The following is a 19,702-nucleotide window of genomic DNA, read 5'->3' as shown; positions in this document are numbered from 1 at the left end:
GACCACCTTAGATTGCAAATCTTCAAAAGTCAAGAGGCTGTTTTCCGTTATCCCTTCTGATCCTGTCCTATGACGAAATTCTTCATGGACCTTTCCTGCCGTCTTGTCCCTGCTCACCCAAGCGTGACCCAGGCAGACGGCAGTCCCTCCAGTGCCGTCTCTCCTCGCCCTGCCAGCTTCGTGACCCAAATTTGTCTCCATGACCCGCCTCCTCGGACGAGGAGTAGGTGAAGTTCCCCGTAGGTCTCCGCGCTCTGCTATCTGGAGGACTTGGCCTGCCCGTGCTGTCCTCTTTGAGCCCTGGAGACCCCCGGTCGCCCTGCATAGGCATGGCGTGGGAGCTTATCCCCTTCTCCCCCTCTTTGGCCCTCCTTGCTGTCTGATTTCTGATTTTGCCTGCCCCCTGGCTGTGTGGCGTGGGCACACTGTCTGGATCTTCAGTGTAGGAGCCTTGCCACCATCTCCCCGTGAGAAGCGGCAAATCAGAGGGAACCCACTGATTTGCATGAAACAAACCTCACCTGTAACATTTCAGCCTCTTGGATATTTCCCAAGACCCTTGGTGGCACCATTTATATGCTTACCTTTGCCCATGACCCACATCCTCTGCCTCTGTGTCACATTGGAGGCTCTGGTGTCACACCCCAGCACTCAGGTGTCACCAAGCACGTAGTGAGTGGACCTTCTGTTAGTGTTCGGTGGGGAAGGAGGCATGGAGCCTCTCCTACCACACTGACCGGGGAAGGGATGGGAGGGATTTGTCGTCCTGGCAGGCGGGGGGAAGGCATGGAACCTCTGCTGCCACACTGACTGGGGAAGGGATGGGAGGGATTTGTCGTCCTGGCAGGCGGGGGGGAGGCATGGAGCCTCTCCTACCACACTGACTGGGGAAGGGATGGGAGGGATTTGTCATCCTGGCAGGCGGGGGGGAGGCATGGAAGCTCTGCTACCACACTGACTGGGGAAGGGATGGGAGGGATTTGTCGTCCTGGCAGGTAGAGTCCACCTTCGTACACTGATCAGACGTGAGTGAGTGCCATGTGGCGGGGGCACAGAATTGACTAACCCCAGGCAATCCCTATTTGGGCAGGGCCCCATGACTAGTAGGAAGGGAGAACACGCAGATCATCAGTGTGATGTGTGCAATTAGAGAGAGACAGGAACTCTTTTTTCTTTTTTATTGAAGTGTGGCTGATTTAAAATGTGTTAATTTCTGCTATACAGAGAGTGACTCAGTTCTACATATATATGTTTTTTCATATTCTTTTCCATTATAGTTTATCATAGGATATTGACTATAGTTCCCTGTGCTATGCAGTAGGACCTTGTTGTTTATCCATCCTTTATGTATTAGTTAGCAAACTCCCAATCCACCCCCACCCCTTGGCAACTGCAAGTCTGTTCTGAAAGACACAGGAACTCATAACCCATTTGAAGTGGGTAAGAGTTTCCCAGCAGGGATAGTGGCGAGGTTGGACTGGGAAGGTATTCCAGGAAGAGGGAAAGGCGCAGAACTACGAGAGAGCAGAGCACACCGGGGAAACGTCAGGTGAGAGCAGGAAATATACAAAGGAAGAGGAGGGAAGGAGGCTGAGCTGTTGGCTGAGGGCACATCCGAGTGTTCACTGAACCGCTCACACGGTCTGAGAATGTTATATTTAGACAGCGGACCTCTGATCATCAGGTCTTCCTTGCTTCCAGTCTCCCTTATCTCACCAAAACTTAACCACCAAGTCCCACTCCGTCAGACCCTTGTACTAGAGCTGTGAACAGGGTTTTGGGGGACCAGGCATGGGGTCATCCAAACCCTGTGGATGAGCAGCAGCGGGTTTTGATGGCAGCCAGGAATTTAGGGACCACTTCCCAGATAGTGCAGTGGTAAAGAATCTACCTGCCCAGTGCAGGAGACCCAAGAGACAAGGGTTCAATCCCTAGGTCGGGAAGATCCCCTGGAGTAGGAAATGGCAACCCACTCCAGTATTCTTGGCTAGAAAATCCATGGGCAGGGGAGCCTGACGGGTTACCGTCCATGAGGCCCCAAAGAGCCAGGCATGACCGAGCGCACGTGCGCACATGCATACCAGAGGCAGGCACATCCGCATCCTCCCCAGCTGCCGAGAGCTTGTCACCGCTGCCTCTCAACACTGTACGCACTCTTGTCCTCCGCAGGCAAAATTCTCTTCCGACGAAGCCACATTCGGGACGTGGCGGTCAAGCGCCTGATACCAATAGACGAATACTGTAAGGTAAGTTTGAGAAATTCCAGTACTTCCTGTCTCTTGTCTTCCCCTTGGATAGTTTTTTTTTTTTTTCCTCGTTCTTTTTCTGACTAAAGGATGCCCATTGTTAAAGATCTGTACAAGTGAAAGAAACGTAAAGAAATTAGAATGATCCTTCAATTCAAAGGCAACAATCGTGAAGGTTTTTACATATTTCCTTTCTTTTTGTATGCCTTTCATTATGACTTTGAGACCATCCCATATGTATTATTTTTGTCACTCTTTCTCTTTTCTTTTGCATTATAAGAATTTCCCGTGCTGTTAAAAAATCTCCTTGAACGTGCTTTTAGTGGCTTCATAGTATTCCATTGTGCGTGAATGTTCTAGAAGTTATTCAGCCAGCTCCTGTTGTTGGAAAGTGCAGCTGGCTTCCAGTCCCTTGAATGTTCTCAACCACATGGAGCCTGTCTGCCTTTTGCTTTTATTTCGTTTGATTTGAGGTGGTGGTTGCGAAAGAAGCCTATTTTTCTTTTATTTAGCTTCCCTAATTTTTAGTATTTGTTTCTCTGACTCAAAATCACTAGCAGTTTGATTGGAGAAGGGTGGGACCAGCAAAAACTGCCTTAACAACGGAGCAGTGACCTGTTTCTCCCCCGAAGCTCAGGAGCAAAGCAAGTATGTTTGCACTCTCCACCTCTGTTCTGTGTTTTCCGGGAGACTGTGGCTGGTGTAAGCAGGCAAGAAAAAGAAATACAGGGAATACAGATTAGAAAGGAAGAAGGAGGGATTTCCCCAGTGGTCCAGTGGTAGGAAGTCCGTACTTCCAGTGCTTAGGTTCAATCCCTGATCAGGAAACTAGGATCCCACATGCTGTGCGGCATGGCCAAATGAAAGGAAGAAAGAAGTAAAACTGCCTTGATTCACAGATGACATGTTTCTACTATAGGAAATCATAAGTGAAGTGAAGTCGCTCAGTTGTGTCCAACTCTTTGTGACCCCATGAACTGTAGCCTACGAGGCTCCTCCATCCATGGGATTTCCAGGCAAGAATATTGGGAGTGGGTTCCCATTTCCTTCTCTAGGAGATCTTCCCAACCCAGGGATTGAACCCGGGTCTCCCACATTGTAGGCAGATGCTTTACTAGCTGAGCCACCAGGGAAGTTCTCATAGAAAATCATAAGGGATCCACAAAAAAATCCTGCAGAAACTAATAAATGAACTTAGTAAGATTATAGGCTACAAGGCAACTATTTTAAAAATCAATTATATTTCTATATACTAGAAGTGAAAATCCCAAAAATGAAATTAAGAAAATAATTCCACCTACAATAACATCAAAAAGAATGAAGTAATTAGGAATAAATTTAATACAAAGAAATACCAAGTCTATACACTGTAACCGCAAAACATTGTTGAGAGAAATTAAAGAAACTAAGTTAGTGGAGAGACATTGCATACTCATGGATTGGGAGACTCGATAGTGTTAAAATGGCAGTTCTCCCCCAGCTGATCTACAGAGTCAGTATAAACTCTGCCAAAGTCATAGCAGGCTTTTTTGTAGAAATGAACAAGCTGATTCTAAAGTATATGGGGAAGTACAAAGGGCTCAGAATAGCCAAAACAATTTTGAAAAAAAAGAAAAAGAACGAAATTGTGCTACCCATTTCCCAAACTTCTTATGAAGCCGCAGGAATCAAGACGGTGGTACAGGCATAAGGAAGGGCGCATGGACCAGGGGAAGAGAATTGAGGCAGTAAGTAAGCGCTTCAGGTTTATGCTCAGTTGATTTTCAGCACAAATACCAAGAAATTCAATGGACAAGGGCAGGGTAGTGTAGTCTTTTAACAAATGATGGGATCATGGGATATTCATATGCAAAAAAAATTTTTTTTAATTAAATTGGACCCTGAGCTCACACCCATGATTAAAAAATCAAGTCAAAAGCTCCAGCTTAAGTCAAAATGGATCATAGACCTGGATATAAAGGCTAAAACTATACAACTTCTGGAAGAAAGCACATAAGAGAATCTTCATGACTTTGGTTTAGGCAAGGAGTTCATAGATACAGCACCAAAAGAAAAGAAGTGATACATTGGACCTCGTTAAACTTATACATCTGTGCTTCGAAAGATGCCATGAAGGAAAGGAAAAGACATGCCACAGATAGGAGAAAATATTTGTAAGTCGTATCTGAGAAGGGACTTGTGTTACGACTATATGAAGAGCTCTTACAACCTCAAAATAAAAAGACAGCCAGGTCAAGGCTTCCTTCGTGGTCCAGAGGTTGGGGCTCCAAGCTTCCACTGCAGGGGACACAGGTTCAGTCCCTGATCAGGGAACTAAGATTCCTCATGCCGTGCAGCGTGGTCAAAAATATTAAATACATATATAAATAAGTAAATAGGTTTTTTTTTTAAGACAGCCAGTTTAACAATAGACAAAAGATTGAATAGAAATTTCATCCGTGGAGACATACGATGCTTATTAAGCACATGAAAAGTTGTTCAACATCATGAGTCATTAGGGCAGCATGAAATAAAAGCATCATAAGATGTCAACACAGCGCCCCAAATGCCTGTAATCAACAAGGCACACAAGACCAAAAGCTGGTGAGGATGTGCAGCAATGAACTCCTCATTCTGTTAGGTAAGTGGCTGAATCACATGGCAAGTGGGATCTTAGTTCCCCAGCCAGGGATCAAGCCCACACCGCCTGCATTGGAAGCACGCAGTTTCAACCACCGGGTGGCCGGGGACATATGAGGGAATCTACTTTGGAAAACAGTTTCGGCAGGTCTTCCAAAGTGAAATTTACCACCCAGCTACTCTCAGGGGTCTACTCACGAGAAGCGAACACTCCTATCCACACAGAGACTTGGATGCAGTTGTTCATCATAGCATTAATTCATAATAGCCCCAGAGTGGAAGCAATCTCTATGTCTGTCATCTGCTGAACAGATAAAGAAAATGTTCAGTAGGCGTTCGGTAGAATATTATTTGACAGTGCAGTGCTGATGAGTGCTGCAAAATGAATGACTCTCAGAAACATTCTATGCAGAAGAAGCCAAATGCAAAAGGCCACATATTATATGATTCCATTTACATGAAATGTGCAGAAAAGGCAGATTTAGAGAAAGCAGGTCAGTGGTTTCCTGGGCCATGGGGCAGTGAAAATGGAGATTGACTGCAGATGAGGTTGGTGGAATTTTTGAGGTGATGGAAAAGTTCTAAAACTAGAATGTGGTGATGATTGCCCAACTCTATAATTTGAATTTGAATCATTGAATTGTACACTTATAATGGGTGAGTTTTATGGTGCATAAATTTTATGGTGAAAAATTTGAAGGGGGACAGTGTGGGGACAGATGCCCCCTCTCTTGGCAGGAGATGTCACGAAAGAGCAGAAAATCACTTCTGATTGGGCATCTGCTCTTTATCAGACATGACCTTGTTTTGTCCCTCCAGTAACTTTAAGGAGGAGGTTTTCTTTTTCCCTTTGTGTTGATGAGAAAATGGAGACCCAGTAAAGTTACTTGCAGTAACAGTGTTGGAGGCTTTGAGAGTTAAACCCGAGCCTTCTAAGACTCAACACTCACATACCACTTATCGCTTCTCTAAGAAAGTACTTGGCCACCTGATGCGAAGAGCTGACTCATTGGAAAAGACCCTGATGCTGGGAAAGATTGAGGGCAGGAGGAGAAGGGGACGACAGAGGATGAGACAGTTGAATGGCATCACTGACTCAATGGACATGAGTTTGAGCAAGCTCCGGGAGATGGTGAAGGACAGGGCGGCCTGGCGTGCTGCAGTCCATGGGATCACAAAGAGTTGGACACAACTGAGCAACTGAACAACAACAAGAAAGTACAAATTCAAGAGGCCGAAATAGTCAAGCACATGTTTCATAAAAATAGACTCTTCCCTCTCCTAAGGATGCCTTTAAAAGGGATGGGGATGAGGGGCAGGGCCAGTCTCTCAGGCACAAAGAAACCACTTCTGCCTCCCAGATCTCAGAGGAAAATTCAGATCTTCCTCTCTTTGTCCTTTTCCAAATCTCTAGAGCCTAAAATTCCTTTGTCCAGGCCCTGCTGGCAGAAATTTCGTACTCTGGAGTCATCTTAGCCAACTGGGAAGTTCTCCCTGGTACCCAGAAAGTATTCTCTCTCAGCCCGTATGTATTCTTCTGCTTCTTCCCCAGCCCACCCAATTTCTCTCCAGAGTCACACCTTCCTCTCACACCTGGGGTTCCCTGAACCCCTGGACACTTGATTTAGAAGAGGAAGTATAAAATCCTGGAGGAGTAACGGACAGGGGCAGCTGCCTGCATCTGCTCTGCTTGGGGCAGCCCAGAGATCACGAACTGACCTGGATTAACCATAGAGGAGAAACGGCTTATGTTATATGAGCCACATAGAAGTTACCGCCCCACCTATTAATGCAGCATAAGAAAGGGAGCAGATATCTGGGGGGTTTGGTTGGCCAGATTCCCTGAACTTGGCTTCAAGGACACTGCCCTCCTGGAAGGAGATGAAACCTTATGCCTTTTATCACAAGGCCTGTGAAGTCTTTTAGAGACTGCATAGACCTTTATGTAACATTTGGGCTCTGTTATTGACATCATTGTGAGCTGACTTAAGCCAATTTGATCTGTCTCTGTTTTAACATTATTTTGGTAGAAATTGGGCAGTTTCCAATAGATGGAGATAGAAGAGGGCTGTAGATGTCCCTAAAACTACCTACCAGCTAGAAAGTAACTTGCTGCTCTATTAGACCTGTTATAAAGTTTCTGTGATTAACACAATATGCTGTCAGCACAAGGATAGACTAACCATCGCAACAGAATAGAGAACCCAAAAACAGATCCCTGTATATTTGGACACTTTGATACTAACAAAAGCAGCTTTGTAGATCATTGAGGAAAGGCAAGATTCCTCAGTAAATGGATGTCTGTATTGGAAACAAACAAAAAGGATAACTCCTGCCTCACACTACACATATAATCGTTTCCAAGTACATTAAAGACTTAAATGTAAGAGGCAATTATAAAAGATTTTAGAAAATAAAAATAGGAAAATTCTCATAATCTCAAGGTATTGAGGGACTTCTAAAGATACAAAAAGTTCCAAGTATAAAAAGATTGGTTTATCGGACTACATGAAGTTCAAGAACTTCTGTTCATCAGAAGACACAGTGAAAACAAGACTCAGCCAGATCCTGCCCCACACACAAGCATTTGTTATCAAGCAGTTCCCTAAACAGCTTCTCGAGTTGTTCTGTAAACTCGGTGAAATACCAGCTGTCTTGTCTGACACCGCTTTGCATGAAAGTTTTCTCAAAACAGATGCAATGATATCGTAGTGGCAGGATCAGCTAATCCTAACCATGGTGCGACAGTAAAATCTTCAGGAAGAGGCCGAACACGGAGGATTCAGAATCCAAGAGCCAGGACGCCATGTCGAAGGGTGTTTAATGCTGGGCTCAGCACGTTCTGTTCATGCAGGGGCCATGCCTCGTTTTACCAGTGAAGGAAATTATTGCCGACAACTGTTACGCTAGTGGGTAGAGGCTATGGTTGGTCAGAGGGGGATATACCTGAAGCCCCAAAGTTGCCTTTTCTGAAGTGAGAACTTGTGATTAGAGTCGATTACTTGCTAAAGTGTTCATTCCTGATGGAGGTCCTTCAGATATGAACTCACCATTATTAGAGAGTAGGTCACATTAACACACACGCATGCATTCCTATGAGTTTGTGAGTGTGTATGCTCATCCCATAGCGCTTGATTTTTTATCTTATTCAAGGATAATTGACTTACAGTGTTGTGTCAATATCTGCTGTGCAGCAGAATGACTCAGTTATGCACATGTGTGTTATTTTCATAGTTTCCCATTATGGTTTACGGGCTTCCCTGGTGGTTCAGACGGTAAAGCGTCTGCCTACAAGGCAGGAGACCCAGGTTCTATCCCTGGGTGGGGCAGATCCTCTGGAGAAGGAAATGGCAACCCACTGAAGTACTCTTGCCTGGAAAATCCCATGGACAGAGGGGCCTGATAGGCTACAGTCCACGGGGTTGCGAAGAGTCGGACACGACCAGTGGGACACGACTGAGCGACTTCACTTCACTTCGCTTCCATTATGGTTTATTGCAGGATATTGAATATAGTTCCCCATGCTATCCACTAGGACCTTCTTATTTAACCATCTTGTATATAATAGTCTGTATCTGCTAATCCCAAACTCCCAATCTATCCCTCCCCCACTGCCTCTCCTGTGCTGTAGGCAGTGTGGAGACTTCCCTGGTGGCTCAGATGGTAAAGAATCTGCCTCTAATGCAGGAGACCCAGGTTCCATTGCTGGGTTGGGAAGATCCTCTGGAGAAGGGAATGGCTACCCACTCCCGTATTCTTGCCTGGAGAATTCTATGGACAGAGGAGCCTGGCAGGCTACAGTCCAGGGGGTCACAAAGAGTTGATCACACTGAGCAACTAACAGCAACAACGTAGGCAGTGTAGCAACAGTGTCTATCAGTCTCTAGTCCCTTGAGATCTCACCTGAAGGTTCTTACCATATTCAACCACCTGTATTACCAGTAATATTTTTCTTTATTCACTTTTTTAACTTTTTAAAGAAGATATATATTTTAGAGGAAATTTTATATCACAATCATAGTATAAAACTGATTTCACTTACCCCCAAAGTAAAAATTAAATCAGTGATGCAACAGCAACAAGAAATATTTTTAAATCTAGCCAGCTGCTGTTACCTACTGTTGGAGGAAGGTCTGCAAAGCCTGGTCATGTTCGTGGGAAGCAAGTTGGGAAGTACTTTCTTCTAGGAATTTTATAGTTTCAGTCTTATGTTTGAGTCTTTAGTCCATTTTGAGTTGGTTTTTGTGCATGGTATAAGATAAGGGCGCAGTTTCATTTTTTTGCATATGGGTATCAGTTTCCCCAGTACCATTTGTTTAAGAGATTGTCCTGTCCCTGTATGTATTTTTGGCGCCTTTGTTGAGGATCAGTTAACCACATGCACGGCTTTATTTCAGGACTCGTGGCAATGATCTCGTGGATATGACACCAAAAGTGCAGGCAACAGAAACAAAATAAAGAAGTGGGAATACATCAAACTAAAATAGTTCTGCACTACAAAGTATGCGATCTATAGAGTAAAAAGGCAGGCTGCGCTGCTGCTAAGTCGCTTCAGCTGTGTCCGACTCTGTGCGACCCCTGAGACGGCAGCCCACCAGGCTCCCCCGTCCCTGGGATTCTCCAGGCAAGAACACTGGAGTGGGTTGCCATTTCCTTCTCCAACACGTGAAGGTGAAAAGTGAAAGTGAAGTCGCTCAGTCATGTCGGCTACCAGATGGAAAATCACATATTTGCAAATCACGTATCTGATAACGGGTTAATCCCCCCAAAATGTAAAGAACTCATACATCTCAATAAACAAAAAGAACTAATAGCCCAATTTTTAAACAGGCTAATGGCTTGAATTTCTCCAGAGAAGTTACACGAGTGACTGATAGGTATATGAAAAGTTGCTCAGTGACACTAATCATCAGGGAAATGCAAATCAAAACCACAATATAATATAACCTCACATCTGTCAGAATGGCTGGTATCAAGAACAACGGCAACAAGATAGCATGCTGATGAGGATACAGGAAGTTGGAAGCCTCGCACACCGTGCTGGAGTGCAAAGTGCAGCCGCTATGGAGAACAGTATGGAGGGTCCTCAAAAAATTAAAAATAGAGCTATCGTGTAGTCAGGCAATCCTATTTCTGGGTATTTGTCAAAGGAATTGGAATCGGGATCTGAAGGCGGTATCAGCACACCCATGTTCATTGCAGCACTGTTGACCATAGCCAAGATGCAGAAGCAACCTAAACGTGGCCTGTACTTACAATGGGATACTATTCAGCATGCAAAGAAGAAATCCAGCAATTCACAGCAACAGGGGTAAACCTGAAGCCCGTTATCCTAAGCGGAATAAGCCAGTCACAGAAAGATCAAATACTGTATGGTTCCACTTACTTGAGACATCTAAAACAGTCAGATTTGTAGAATCAAAGAGTGAAATGGTTGGGACTTCCCTGGCCTTCCAGTGGCTAAGACTCCAGCACTTCCATTGCAGGGAGCACGGTTTCTATAAACCCTGGTTGGGGAGCTAAGATCCTGAATGCTGCAGGGCGAGACCTAAAAAGAGAAGACGAGAAACACTAGTTTCCAGGGGCTGGTGGGGAGGGAAAAGTGAGGAGTTAGGAATCAATAGAGAAGGCAATGGCACCCCACTCCAGTATTCTTGCCTGGAAAATCCCATGGACAGAGGAGCCTGGTGGGCTGCAGTCCATGGGGTCGCTAAGAGTCAGGCACGACTGAGCGACTTCACTTTCACTTTTCACTTTCATGCATTGGAGAAGGAAATGGCAGCCCACTCCAATGTTCTTGCCTGGAGAATCCCAGGGACGGCGGAGCCTGGTGGGCTGCCCTCTGTGGGGTCGCACAGAGTCGGACACGACCGAAGCGACTTAGCAGCAGCAGCAGCATAAGGTTTCAGTTAAGCAAGATGAATCAGCTCTAGAAATCTGCTGTACGGCAGCCAACAGTACTGTGCTGTGCGCTTAAAATTTTGTTGAAGACAAACCCTCTCTCTCTAGCTGAGGCATTGTTACTGAACTGAATCACCTTGCTGACTCTAAAGTCACCCCTGGAAGCAAGCAGCACACTGTTGTTCTTGGTACAGTCCAGGGGGCCACAGGGTTAACCACATGTACATCAAGCAGCTCGTGTATGATAAACACTTGCTCACTTGTTCTGTAGCACAAGTAACCCTCCAGGTAGGGAGTTACTTATTTCCATGTTGCAGACAGGCAGACTGAAGCTCAGAGGTGCTAGAATGTGGCCAGCGCAGACCCAGGACCTGTCTGACATTACACAGACAAGCAGGACTTGCTCGCCTCACCTCTCCTGTGCCCTATGTCCAGTAGCCACATCTATCCATTCCACCGGGAACAGAACCAGAGTTTTCCTGGAACTGTGGTTCTCTGTCATTACTGACCAAACACGAGATGATTCTGGGGTATTTCAGAAGCAGAACTGTTGCTGTGCCCCGGGTCATGTTTGGAGCCGCCCTTTATGAGTGACTTGGGTTTATTTTATGCTTCGTGGGTTTGGCTGGGCTTTTGCCTCCTTAGGAATTGCTCAGAAACAGACAAGAATGTGGTCTTGTCTTCTGTGGGCCTCATTGTCCCTTCTTCACTGGTCCTTTGGGGTCTCTGCCCATTTTAGCAGACAGGCCCGCTCCAGGCAGAGACTGTGGCCACCTCCAGGCCTCATCCTCATTTATGCTGCAGACACTTTGGACCAGACATCAAGGCCCTCTCGGCACGGCCGAAGCACCTAGGGAAGGTACAGGAGGAAACCCTCTGTAGATTTGAGGTAGAGGAGCTGGAGTCAGCTCCTTTGGCCCCCACGTGGCCTAGTTAACCTCCCCAGAACCTCCATTTCCCCATCTCTAGAGTGGGCCAGCCCTCTCAGGATGATACGGCATGATGCAGACAGATGTATTTAAGGAGTCGTCAAGTGCTGAGCCCACAGAAAGGGAATGTTGTGTTTGCAGTCTGGGGGGAGCCACAAGATTTCTGCCCACGAGGCAGCCAGGACACACCACAGTCCAGCATAATAGGATCAGCTCCTTCATTATGTGGTTCCAGTTGCAAGAACTGCAGGATTTCAGAGGAAAGAGCGACCCACAGGGAGCCCCAGGATAGCATGAGAATAAATACTGTTCCAAACCAGATCCATTTGCTCCCTCTTGAGCTCTCTGCCTCTGGCCTGGATAAGGCTGGCCCCGGACAGTTGCTGCAGGGCAGAAGATACTTACGCAAGGCTAATAAAAAATATCAGTGAGTCACAGATACCAGGCCCTTCAAGTCAGCATCCTTTATCCTTGTATCCTTATCCATTGCAGAAAGTTGACAGTGACCAGGGAAGGCACACTGCTAAAACATGTCCACCCACTTCTCCACTTTAGGCTGGGTCAGGTCATACATCAGGAGAGGGGAGGTGACTTAAAGTCAGAGCCTGATTCAAAGGTCCTGTAGGATCAGCAACCCACTTGAATCTCAAGGGGTGAATCAACAAGATGTGTCATATACATACAATGGAATACCATCTAGCCTTGAAAAGGAAGGAGATTCTGACGCACACTGCAGAGAATGTGGATGAACCTTGAGCTCGTGATGCTAAGTGAACCAGCCAGTCGTAAGAAGACACGTACTGTGTGATTGCCCTCATATGAATGAGGTGCCTGCAGCAGTCAGATGCATACATGCAGGTGAAACAGCGGTGCCCGGTCAGGAGGGAGTGGAGAGCTGTTATTTGATGGGCGCAGGGGTGCAGACTCCCAGGATGAGAAGAGGCCTGTGGATGGCTGGTGGTGATGGTCCCACCACAGCGTGACTGTTCTCAGTGCCACTGAATGGCACATGTGAAAATGATCAAGATGGTAATGACGTCATGTATATTTTACCACAACTAAAACTTCTTTAAAACCAGAAAGATAAATCATGTAGGGGCAAAATATCCCCTGAAAATGCTGTATAAGGCGCCACATTGGAGACCCCCTAGCCATCTCTCCATAGTCCATCATCGTCCAGTGGCAGGGTTAGAAAATCACTGTGCGTAGGGATGGCTTTTAGAGCCTTGTTTCACGGAAATTACAAGACAAATCTTTTTCACTCCAGACTCCACACTCAGCATGGTAAGAAGGCATATGAGAAACACCAGGGAATGAGGCCTCTGCGAGGAGAGCAGGGTCCTGCCTCACTCCATAGCACACCCGTGCTGTTTAAATTCTGGTATCTGCACTGGCCCTCTCCCTGCTGGGAATTTATAATAAAGTGTGTACATGAGACAGCTCTACTGCACTCAGATTTGCATCCTCAGAACCTGTGCCAGAGCGGGCTTAAGTGAATATTTGCTAAATTAAGTTGTTGATTCATTTTGGAGCCATGGAGTTTGTTTCAGATCCTTTCATGATGGGATGTACCCTGTAATTCTGTCCTGTTTGACCCAGAAATCAGTCAGTGCTGGGCATAAAGTAAATGTCTGTTGAATCATTGAATAGCTGTTGGTAGATAAATCAGCATAAGAAATGCCTGGGTCCACTTTGTGTCCTTTCCCCGCCCGCCCCCCCCCCCCACTGCCTCCTTATCTAGCTGGTTGGGACAGTTGAGGCTCCTTAAAATGATGAGCCACAGGGGCAGATGAACGTGGACATGAGCAGTGGGACGTCCCAGGTATTTCAACCTCTCTGACCTCTACCTAAATCATAAAGTAGTTGCTTCACTTGAATCCCTCCGTGAGCTAGGACATGTGGGCAGGTCACGTTGGAGACAACCTAATTGTCACCAGTCAGTAGGCAGCTAGTTGAGTAAAGCCCAAGATTTCTATCCAGCAGACACTGAGTGTCCCGTAGAGATGGTGATGTAGAGGAATAATGACAGGGCACGAAATTCGCAATTTTTAAAAGCATTTTTATTGAAGTGTAGTTGATTTACAATGTTGTGCCAGTGTCTGGTGTACAGCAAAGTGGTTTAGCTGTATGCATATATATATATATATATATATATTCTTTTTCATATCCTGTTCCATTATGGTTTATTGCAAGATGTTGAATATAGTTCCCTGTGCTATATGGTAGGGACTTGTGCACAATTTGTTGTTTTGTCTAAATATGTACATATTCTTTGTCAAAGTATGCCTGTAGTATCTGTGTGTATATATTCTGTGTGGGCGTGTTCCCTCCGCCAGCCATGGAGCATCACGAGGAAACTTGCTAGAACTGCACATTCGGAGGCCCCGCTCCAGACCTACTGAATCTGAAACTCTGGGGGGTGGGTGATCGCGACGGAGTCTTGACTTTCTGCATCCTGACCGCTCTTCCCTTCCACTGAGCTCGCCTGCGTGTCTCTTCCCCAGGCTCTGATCCAGCTGCCGCCATATATCTCCCAGTGTGATGAGGTGCTACAGTTCTTTGAAACAAGACCGGAGGACCTGAATCCCCCCAAAGAGTAAGTTGGTTTGTGGATCTCCCTCGAGCGCGTTCTCAAAGCCCTCCTTCCTGCCCGACCAGCCAGCCCAGGAGCAATTACAGGACCGCTAAGTAAAAACGGAACTAGATTCTCTCATTGGAGCCCCTGCCAGGCCTTACCTCCTACGGCCTCCTCAGTGACCACAGGCGGCGTAGGTGAGTTTTATAGGTGAAGGAAGCTGGCCGCATGCACCTCTGAATTCCCTAACGCCCTGCGCTCCCCGTGGCACGTGAACTGGAGATGGTGAGCCCCGGAGGTGGGACCGTGTGCCCTGTTCTCGAAGGCGGATGTGCGCACGACCACCAGGGGTGTGAGTGAGGGAGACCCCGTGGAGTCCCCGTCGCTAGTGAGTGGCAGGACCAGGGTGTGATTGCATTCTCCTGCAGCAGACAGCCTGTGCGCCCAGGGGCCGGGCGGCGCCCCCGCACTCCGTGCAGTGCGCATCACGCAGAACCCAGCACCCCCTGCCCGACGGCCTTCTTAGGCCAGCAGTGGGTGGCACCCGCAGGAAATGCTGACTTACACATGGTGCTTATTTTCAAAAGCCCTTTTCGGGGAAGGGGCCTCCTGCCTGTTTGCAGAAAGAAGGGATCTGTCTAATGGAGAAGTCACAGGAGAGAGAGTGGAGGACACAGACCACAGGTGCTGGGCTGTCCTGGGTCATAGGAGCAAGAGCTGGCAGGCCTGGGGATCCACTGGGACCCTGTCAGGAAGAGCTGAGAAGTGCCAGTCAGGCACAGTTCTGGGAGGAGTGCAAATGTTCCTCTTAGCTCTGAGTGTAACTCACTGCCCAGAGCAGCAGCAGTGATTCAGGCTTTCGTGGGTTCAGTATTAGGTGGGGCTCAAAAGACCCATGTTGCCTTCTGGAAGTGAATCTGGTGGAGACACAAAGCTTAGTTTTTCAATAGCCCTGTAAGGTGAAAGCAGCAAAGAGTTCTAGCAAGTAGAATCAAGCCATTTATAGACACTCATAGAGCGACATGCAGAATCAAGTTTGGAGGTCATCCAAAGTGAGCTGCTCACTCAGGACTAATGGTTTAACTATCCACAGGTGATAAACTTAACTTTCTGTGATAAATACCATTTCCTGTGACAAGCCCAGCATAAGTGAATATAGCTTCTCAGAGACAGCCTACAGAAGTGTGGGGGCTGATATTTCATAAGGGACCCCAGTAAATCTTTTGAACCAGAACATCACAAGGGAATGCCTTGCCAACCCGTGGATTTTTTTGAAAAGATGCAGAATAAGTATAAATCTGCTCTTGGGCCTGCAGCCCATCCTGGCTGATATTTCCGTTCCTGGTGTCTTCATCATTTGTGCCTGGTCAACATTCCCCAGCTTTTATGGACAGAACAAGACATGGTGAGATATTCTCACGGGATCTTTGTCTGCAGTGCTCCCAGGCAGTCGAGTTAAACTGTCAGCTCAGGCTTGTGGCCCCTGGCTTCGAGTCTCATTTCTAGGGGAGGTGAATCCAAGGATGTGGAGCATGGCATGTTCGGTTCCTACTTTACTGTCTCACAGAACTGCCAGGTAGGAATTGTCATTCCATTTTACAGATGAGGAAGCTGAGGTTCCCGGTAATAAAAGAGACTTGCCCAAGGTCACACCATTTGGGAGAGGTGAGGTCTACCTGAGTCTGAACGTAAGCTCTGTGTATACCTTCCACAAAAGGGACAGCCAGACTTAAGAGAAAGAGTCTGGGTTTGCAGTCAGGTACCTCCAGGTTCAAATCTCGCCTCTACCGCACATGGGCTGTGTAGCCTTGGGCCTTGATTTCCATCCCTATGAAATGGGAATAGCAACCTACTTTATAGTTATAGTGGCGATGGAGTGGCTACCGCAAGTAGAAATTCCAGGAACCTGCCAAGAGCTCAGAAAGTGGTGGCCCATGGTATTTTCTCCTCTCTGGGTGCCCAGCTATAGCTGTCTATATCCCAGGGTTGTCCAGGATGCCCCTCGGTAGACCCTCACCAGGAGGATTGCTGGGCCACTGTTAAGCCGAGTGGTTCTGGGCAGGCTGCTCCTCACGCCTGCGTCCATCTCCTGTCTCATGGGGTGGATCTGATGGCACCTCCCTTGTAGCTTTACTCAAGAGTCCAATGACAAGTTGCAGAGAGAAGCGCTTGGCCAGCACTCCACAGACCGGACTCAGTACCCATGGGAGGAAAGGTAAAACACCAGCCCCTGAGGGGCAGATCTGACCTGGGTGTGGCTTCCCTGGGCTACTGGATTCTGTGACATCCAGATTTTCTTCTGCCTCATCTCAGCATCCCAGATCTTAACTTCGAGGAGGATCACAGAGCATTTAGAGAACCCAATAAAAGCTTTCTTCCTTCTCTCAAAAAAAAAAAAAAAAAACCACCCCAGTTTCTGGAGGTCCTCAGTTCTATCAGATCCCATTCAGGGGCCTGAAGTTAAGAACCGCCACCCAGGCGCCCCTTGTGAGTGTTAACACTCGCATGTCCTCGGCCTCCTGCCTGGCGAGGGTGGTGCGTGTGTCCTCAGCCTCTGAGCAGGCCTCACCCCAGCTTATCTGCAGAGATGGGCGAGGGCCAGGCCTGGGGCAGCCTGCTGTGCTGGAGAAGAGTCTGGCCACTTCTGTGCAGGAAGGAAGGGCGCTGCGGCTCGCGGGGTGGGAGCCAGCCCTCTAGAGGGCCCGGGGTGTCAGGGAGGCCGGTGCCGTAGCATGACCCTTCCCACTTACTGGCTGGCTCGGGCTGGCAGAAGGAACACAGGACTGGGAGGTCCAAACCCAGTGCTGTTCCCAGTTAGGAGTGCCAGCGTTGCTCATCCATTCAGGAACTAGGTATCGAGGGCCTGCCCACTGCCAGGCCCAAGGGCTGGGCACGGGGACATGGAGATGGCATGGCAGATGCAGTCTGTGCCCACAGCGTGCTTCTGGTCTGCTGGCCAGGCGGCCAGCTGTTCCCCCTGGGCAGAGCGACCCCCTCCCCTCCCCTCCCCTCCCGCCCCACTGACTTCATCTGTGAAACGTCACCTGCCCCACCCACACTATGGGGTCACTGGGAGACTGAACAGAAATAACAATGGGGAGGTTAGGACATGATCAGCACTGGTTTTCTGGAGTTTGGGGGCTGAAATCATGATGGTGCTCCCTGAGTATTACGTTAGAAAATTCCAAACGTAGATTTTCTCCAGTTTCCTGGAGTTAGAGTTTTGTTCTTGCACTTTTCAGGTAGATCCGTTTCCTCACTTCCTAGGTGGGAATAATCGTACTGTCGTTATTGACCAAGAAATTGGTTCCAGGGCCCCCCACAGAAACCAAAATCCATGGATGCTCAAGTCCCTCATATAAAATGGTGCGGTGTTTGCATGAAACCGACACACATCCTCTCATACCCAGATATCATACCCGCTAAATCATCTCCAGATTACTTATAATACCTGATGCAATATAAATGCTCTGTAAATGGTTGCCAGGCACACAGCAAATACAAGTTTTGCTTTTGGGAACTTTCTGGAAACTTTTTCCAAACATTTTCAACCCAAGGTTGGTTGAATCCGTGGATGTGGGACCCACGGTCACTGTGAGGTTTGGCTGTGTGTGTGAAGGGCTTAGCATAGTGCCTGGCACATAGTAGATACACAGTTTTCACATCTCCTGGGCTGCCAGGGCCAAGATGCTTGGGTTCTGTGGTCTTTTATGAGATGCTAAGAAAGAAGCTAGTTGGTCTGTTTGGTTGTAGTACGTCCCTGGAAGGAGTGGGTACTGTGCGAAGATGCTTGTTCTCCTATGGGAGGACCAGAGTCTTTCCTTGCAGGCCTTCCAGATGGCTCTCCCATCCCCCACATCTCTGGGCAAAACCCAGCAGAGACAGGGTCAACCCATTCAAGTGTGTTAATTTCCTAAATGTTTCCCACAAATGCCACCCACACTGAAAGCCTGGAAAACAATCCCAGTTCTTGCCTTGGGAGTCTTACAGGCTGGTGGGCATTTTTTGAGCTAGAAAAGAGGCAAGCTGGTTGGCATTAAAGTTCAAGAGCAACATTAAGCTCTTGACTCGTGGTTGGAAGGGGGAAATCTCTTTGCTCGGTTTTTCTGTTGATTTTACTGTTGTATATAGTAAGGAATATTTTGTTGTTTATATAGTAAGGAATTAGCTTTGCTGTATTTGTTGTAAATATTTGTCCCTTTTATCGTGCATTTTGTTTCTGGATTTTATGATGTGCATAAATTTTATATTTTTGTGAAGTCAAATCTGGTGCCCAGTTCTTTTAGTTGTGACTTCTTTCACTTTCTTTCGGTCTAAGAAGGGCAGTTACCATTCAGACACAAGATAGTTCCCTTAATTTTTTTCTAGTTGATTTATGGTTTGGGGTTTCTTGTACTATTTACTCATTAAATCGATTAGAATTCGTTTCAACTGACGGTATGTGCTGAGAATCTAAAGTTTTTTTCTACAGTTATAACCTTTTGAGTGCTAGAAGAAATCTTACTGCTCCATTTATTTAAAAATAAAAAATAAAAAAGACCACAACCTATAGTGTTTAATGATCATTTCCCTTTCTTCCCTCAGGAATAATACAAGAGAAAAATAGCACCTGCCCTCAGGAGATATCTATACTTGTGGGAAAGGCAGTGTGAGCGTGTGAATACATGTGTGCATGTACGCACACAAACACTCCCGCAAATGAGAACATCCGCTAAAAATATAGAACAGCCTAGACTGTGCCCCCCAAAAGCACAAAGGAACAGCACCCTGCGGAGTGTATCTATCTGGTTCCCAGAGGTTTCCTGGAAGGAAAGGGAAGTTTCCTATCTATCCATTCCCTGCTTTGTGACCTTGGATAAGTGACTTGACGTCTCTGAGTCTCTCTTTCCTCATCAGTAAAGTGGGCGTAGCTAACCTTGCCCACATCTTGGTGAAGCAATATCCTTCTCATAAAGGGTGATAATGGTGTCAGGCATACGACACATACTTTCCTAGTGACGCCTTCCTGTCCTTAAGCCAGACTTTGAAGAGGAAGGAAGGGAGGAAGTCAGTTGCTGAGAGCCCAAGGGTGGCTCTGGGGCCACAGCAGACAGCGTCACCTAGCTGCTGTTGTTTAGGGAGTAATGCATTGCGGGGGCAGCCGCTCAGTGGCGCTAGTCCCTTGACCAAGTCTCTGATGCTCAGCCCTGAGTAAGGGCTTGCAGCGGAGATTGGGAGATTCGCCCAGCATTTCTAAGCAAAGACATCATGGGTTCCAAATGGTGCTTTTAGAGGGACGGTTTTGCTGCCATACCTGGGAAAACTTGGGATCACCCTAAGCAAGTCACACAGAGGAAACAGCATGCTTGTTTGAGCCCACACCAGCTGCTGCTTGGCCCCGAGAGCCCCCTGCCACCCCTCACTCCCCACTCCAGCTGGGCCAGTAGCGGCGG

The 19,702-nt window shown here is 47.2% G+C and overlaps 1 protein-coding gene across 5 annotated transcripts in view; it reads left to right on the top strand.

Moving 5' to 3' along the window:
* The window catches only part of SH3PXD2B (SH3 and PX domains 2B), a 122,274-nt gene that overhangs the window by 56,496 nt on the left and 46,076 nt on the right, over nt 1-19,702 (top strand). For all 5 annotated transcript variants that reach the window (XM_060400311.1, XM_027979990.3, XM_042233674.2 and 2 more), the window contains 2 exons: nt 2,170-2,246; nt 14,200-14,291. In XM_060400311.1, coding sequence (XP_060256294.1) covers nt 2,170-2,246; nt 14,200-14,291 — 169 coding nt within the window. The remainder of the gene's footprint in view (nt 1-2,169; nt 2,247-14,199; nt 14,292-19,702) is intronic.

Source organism: Ovis aries, chromosome 16 (genome assembly GCF_016772045.2).
Source record: "Ovis aries strain OAR_USU_Benz2616 breed Rambouillet chromosome 16, ARS-UI_Ramb_v3.0, whole genome shotgun sequence".
Taxonomy (NCBI): Eukaryota; Metazoa; Chordata; class Mammalia; order Artiodactyla; family Bovidae; genus Ovis; species Ovis aries.
This window is presented reverse-complemented; position numbering and strand designations above follow the sequence as displayed.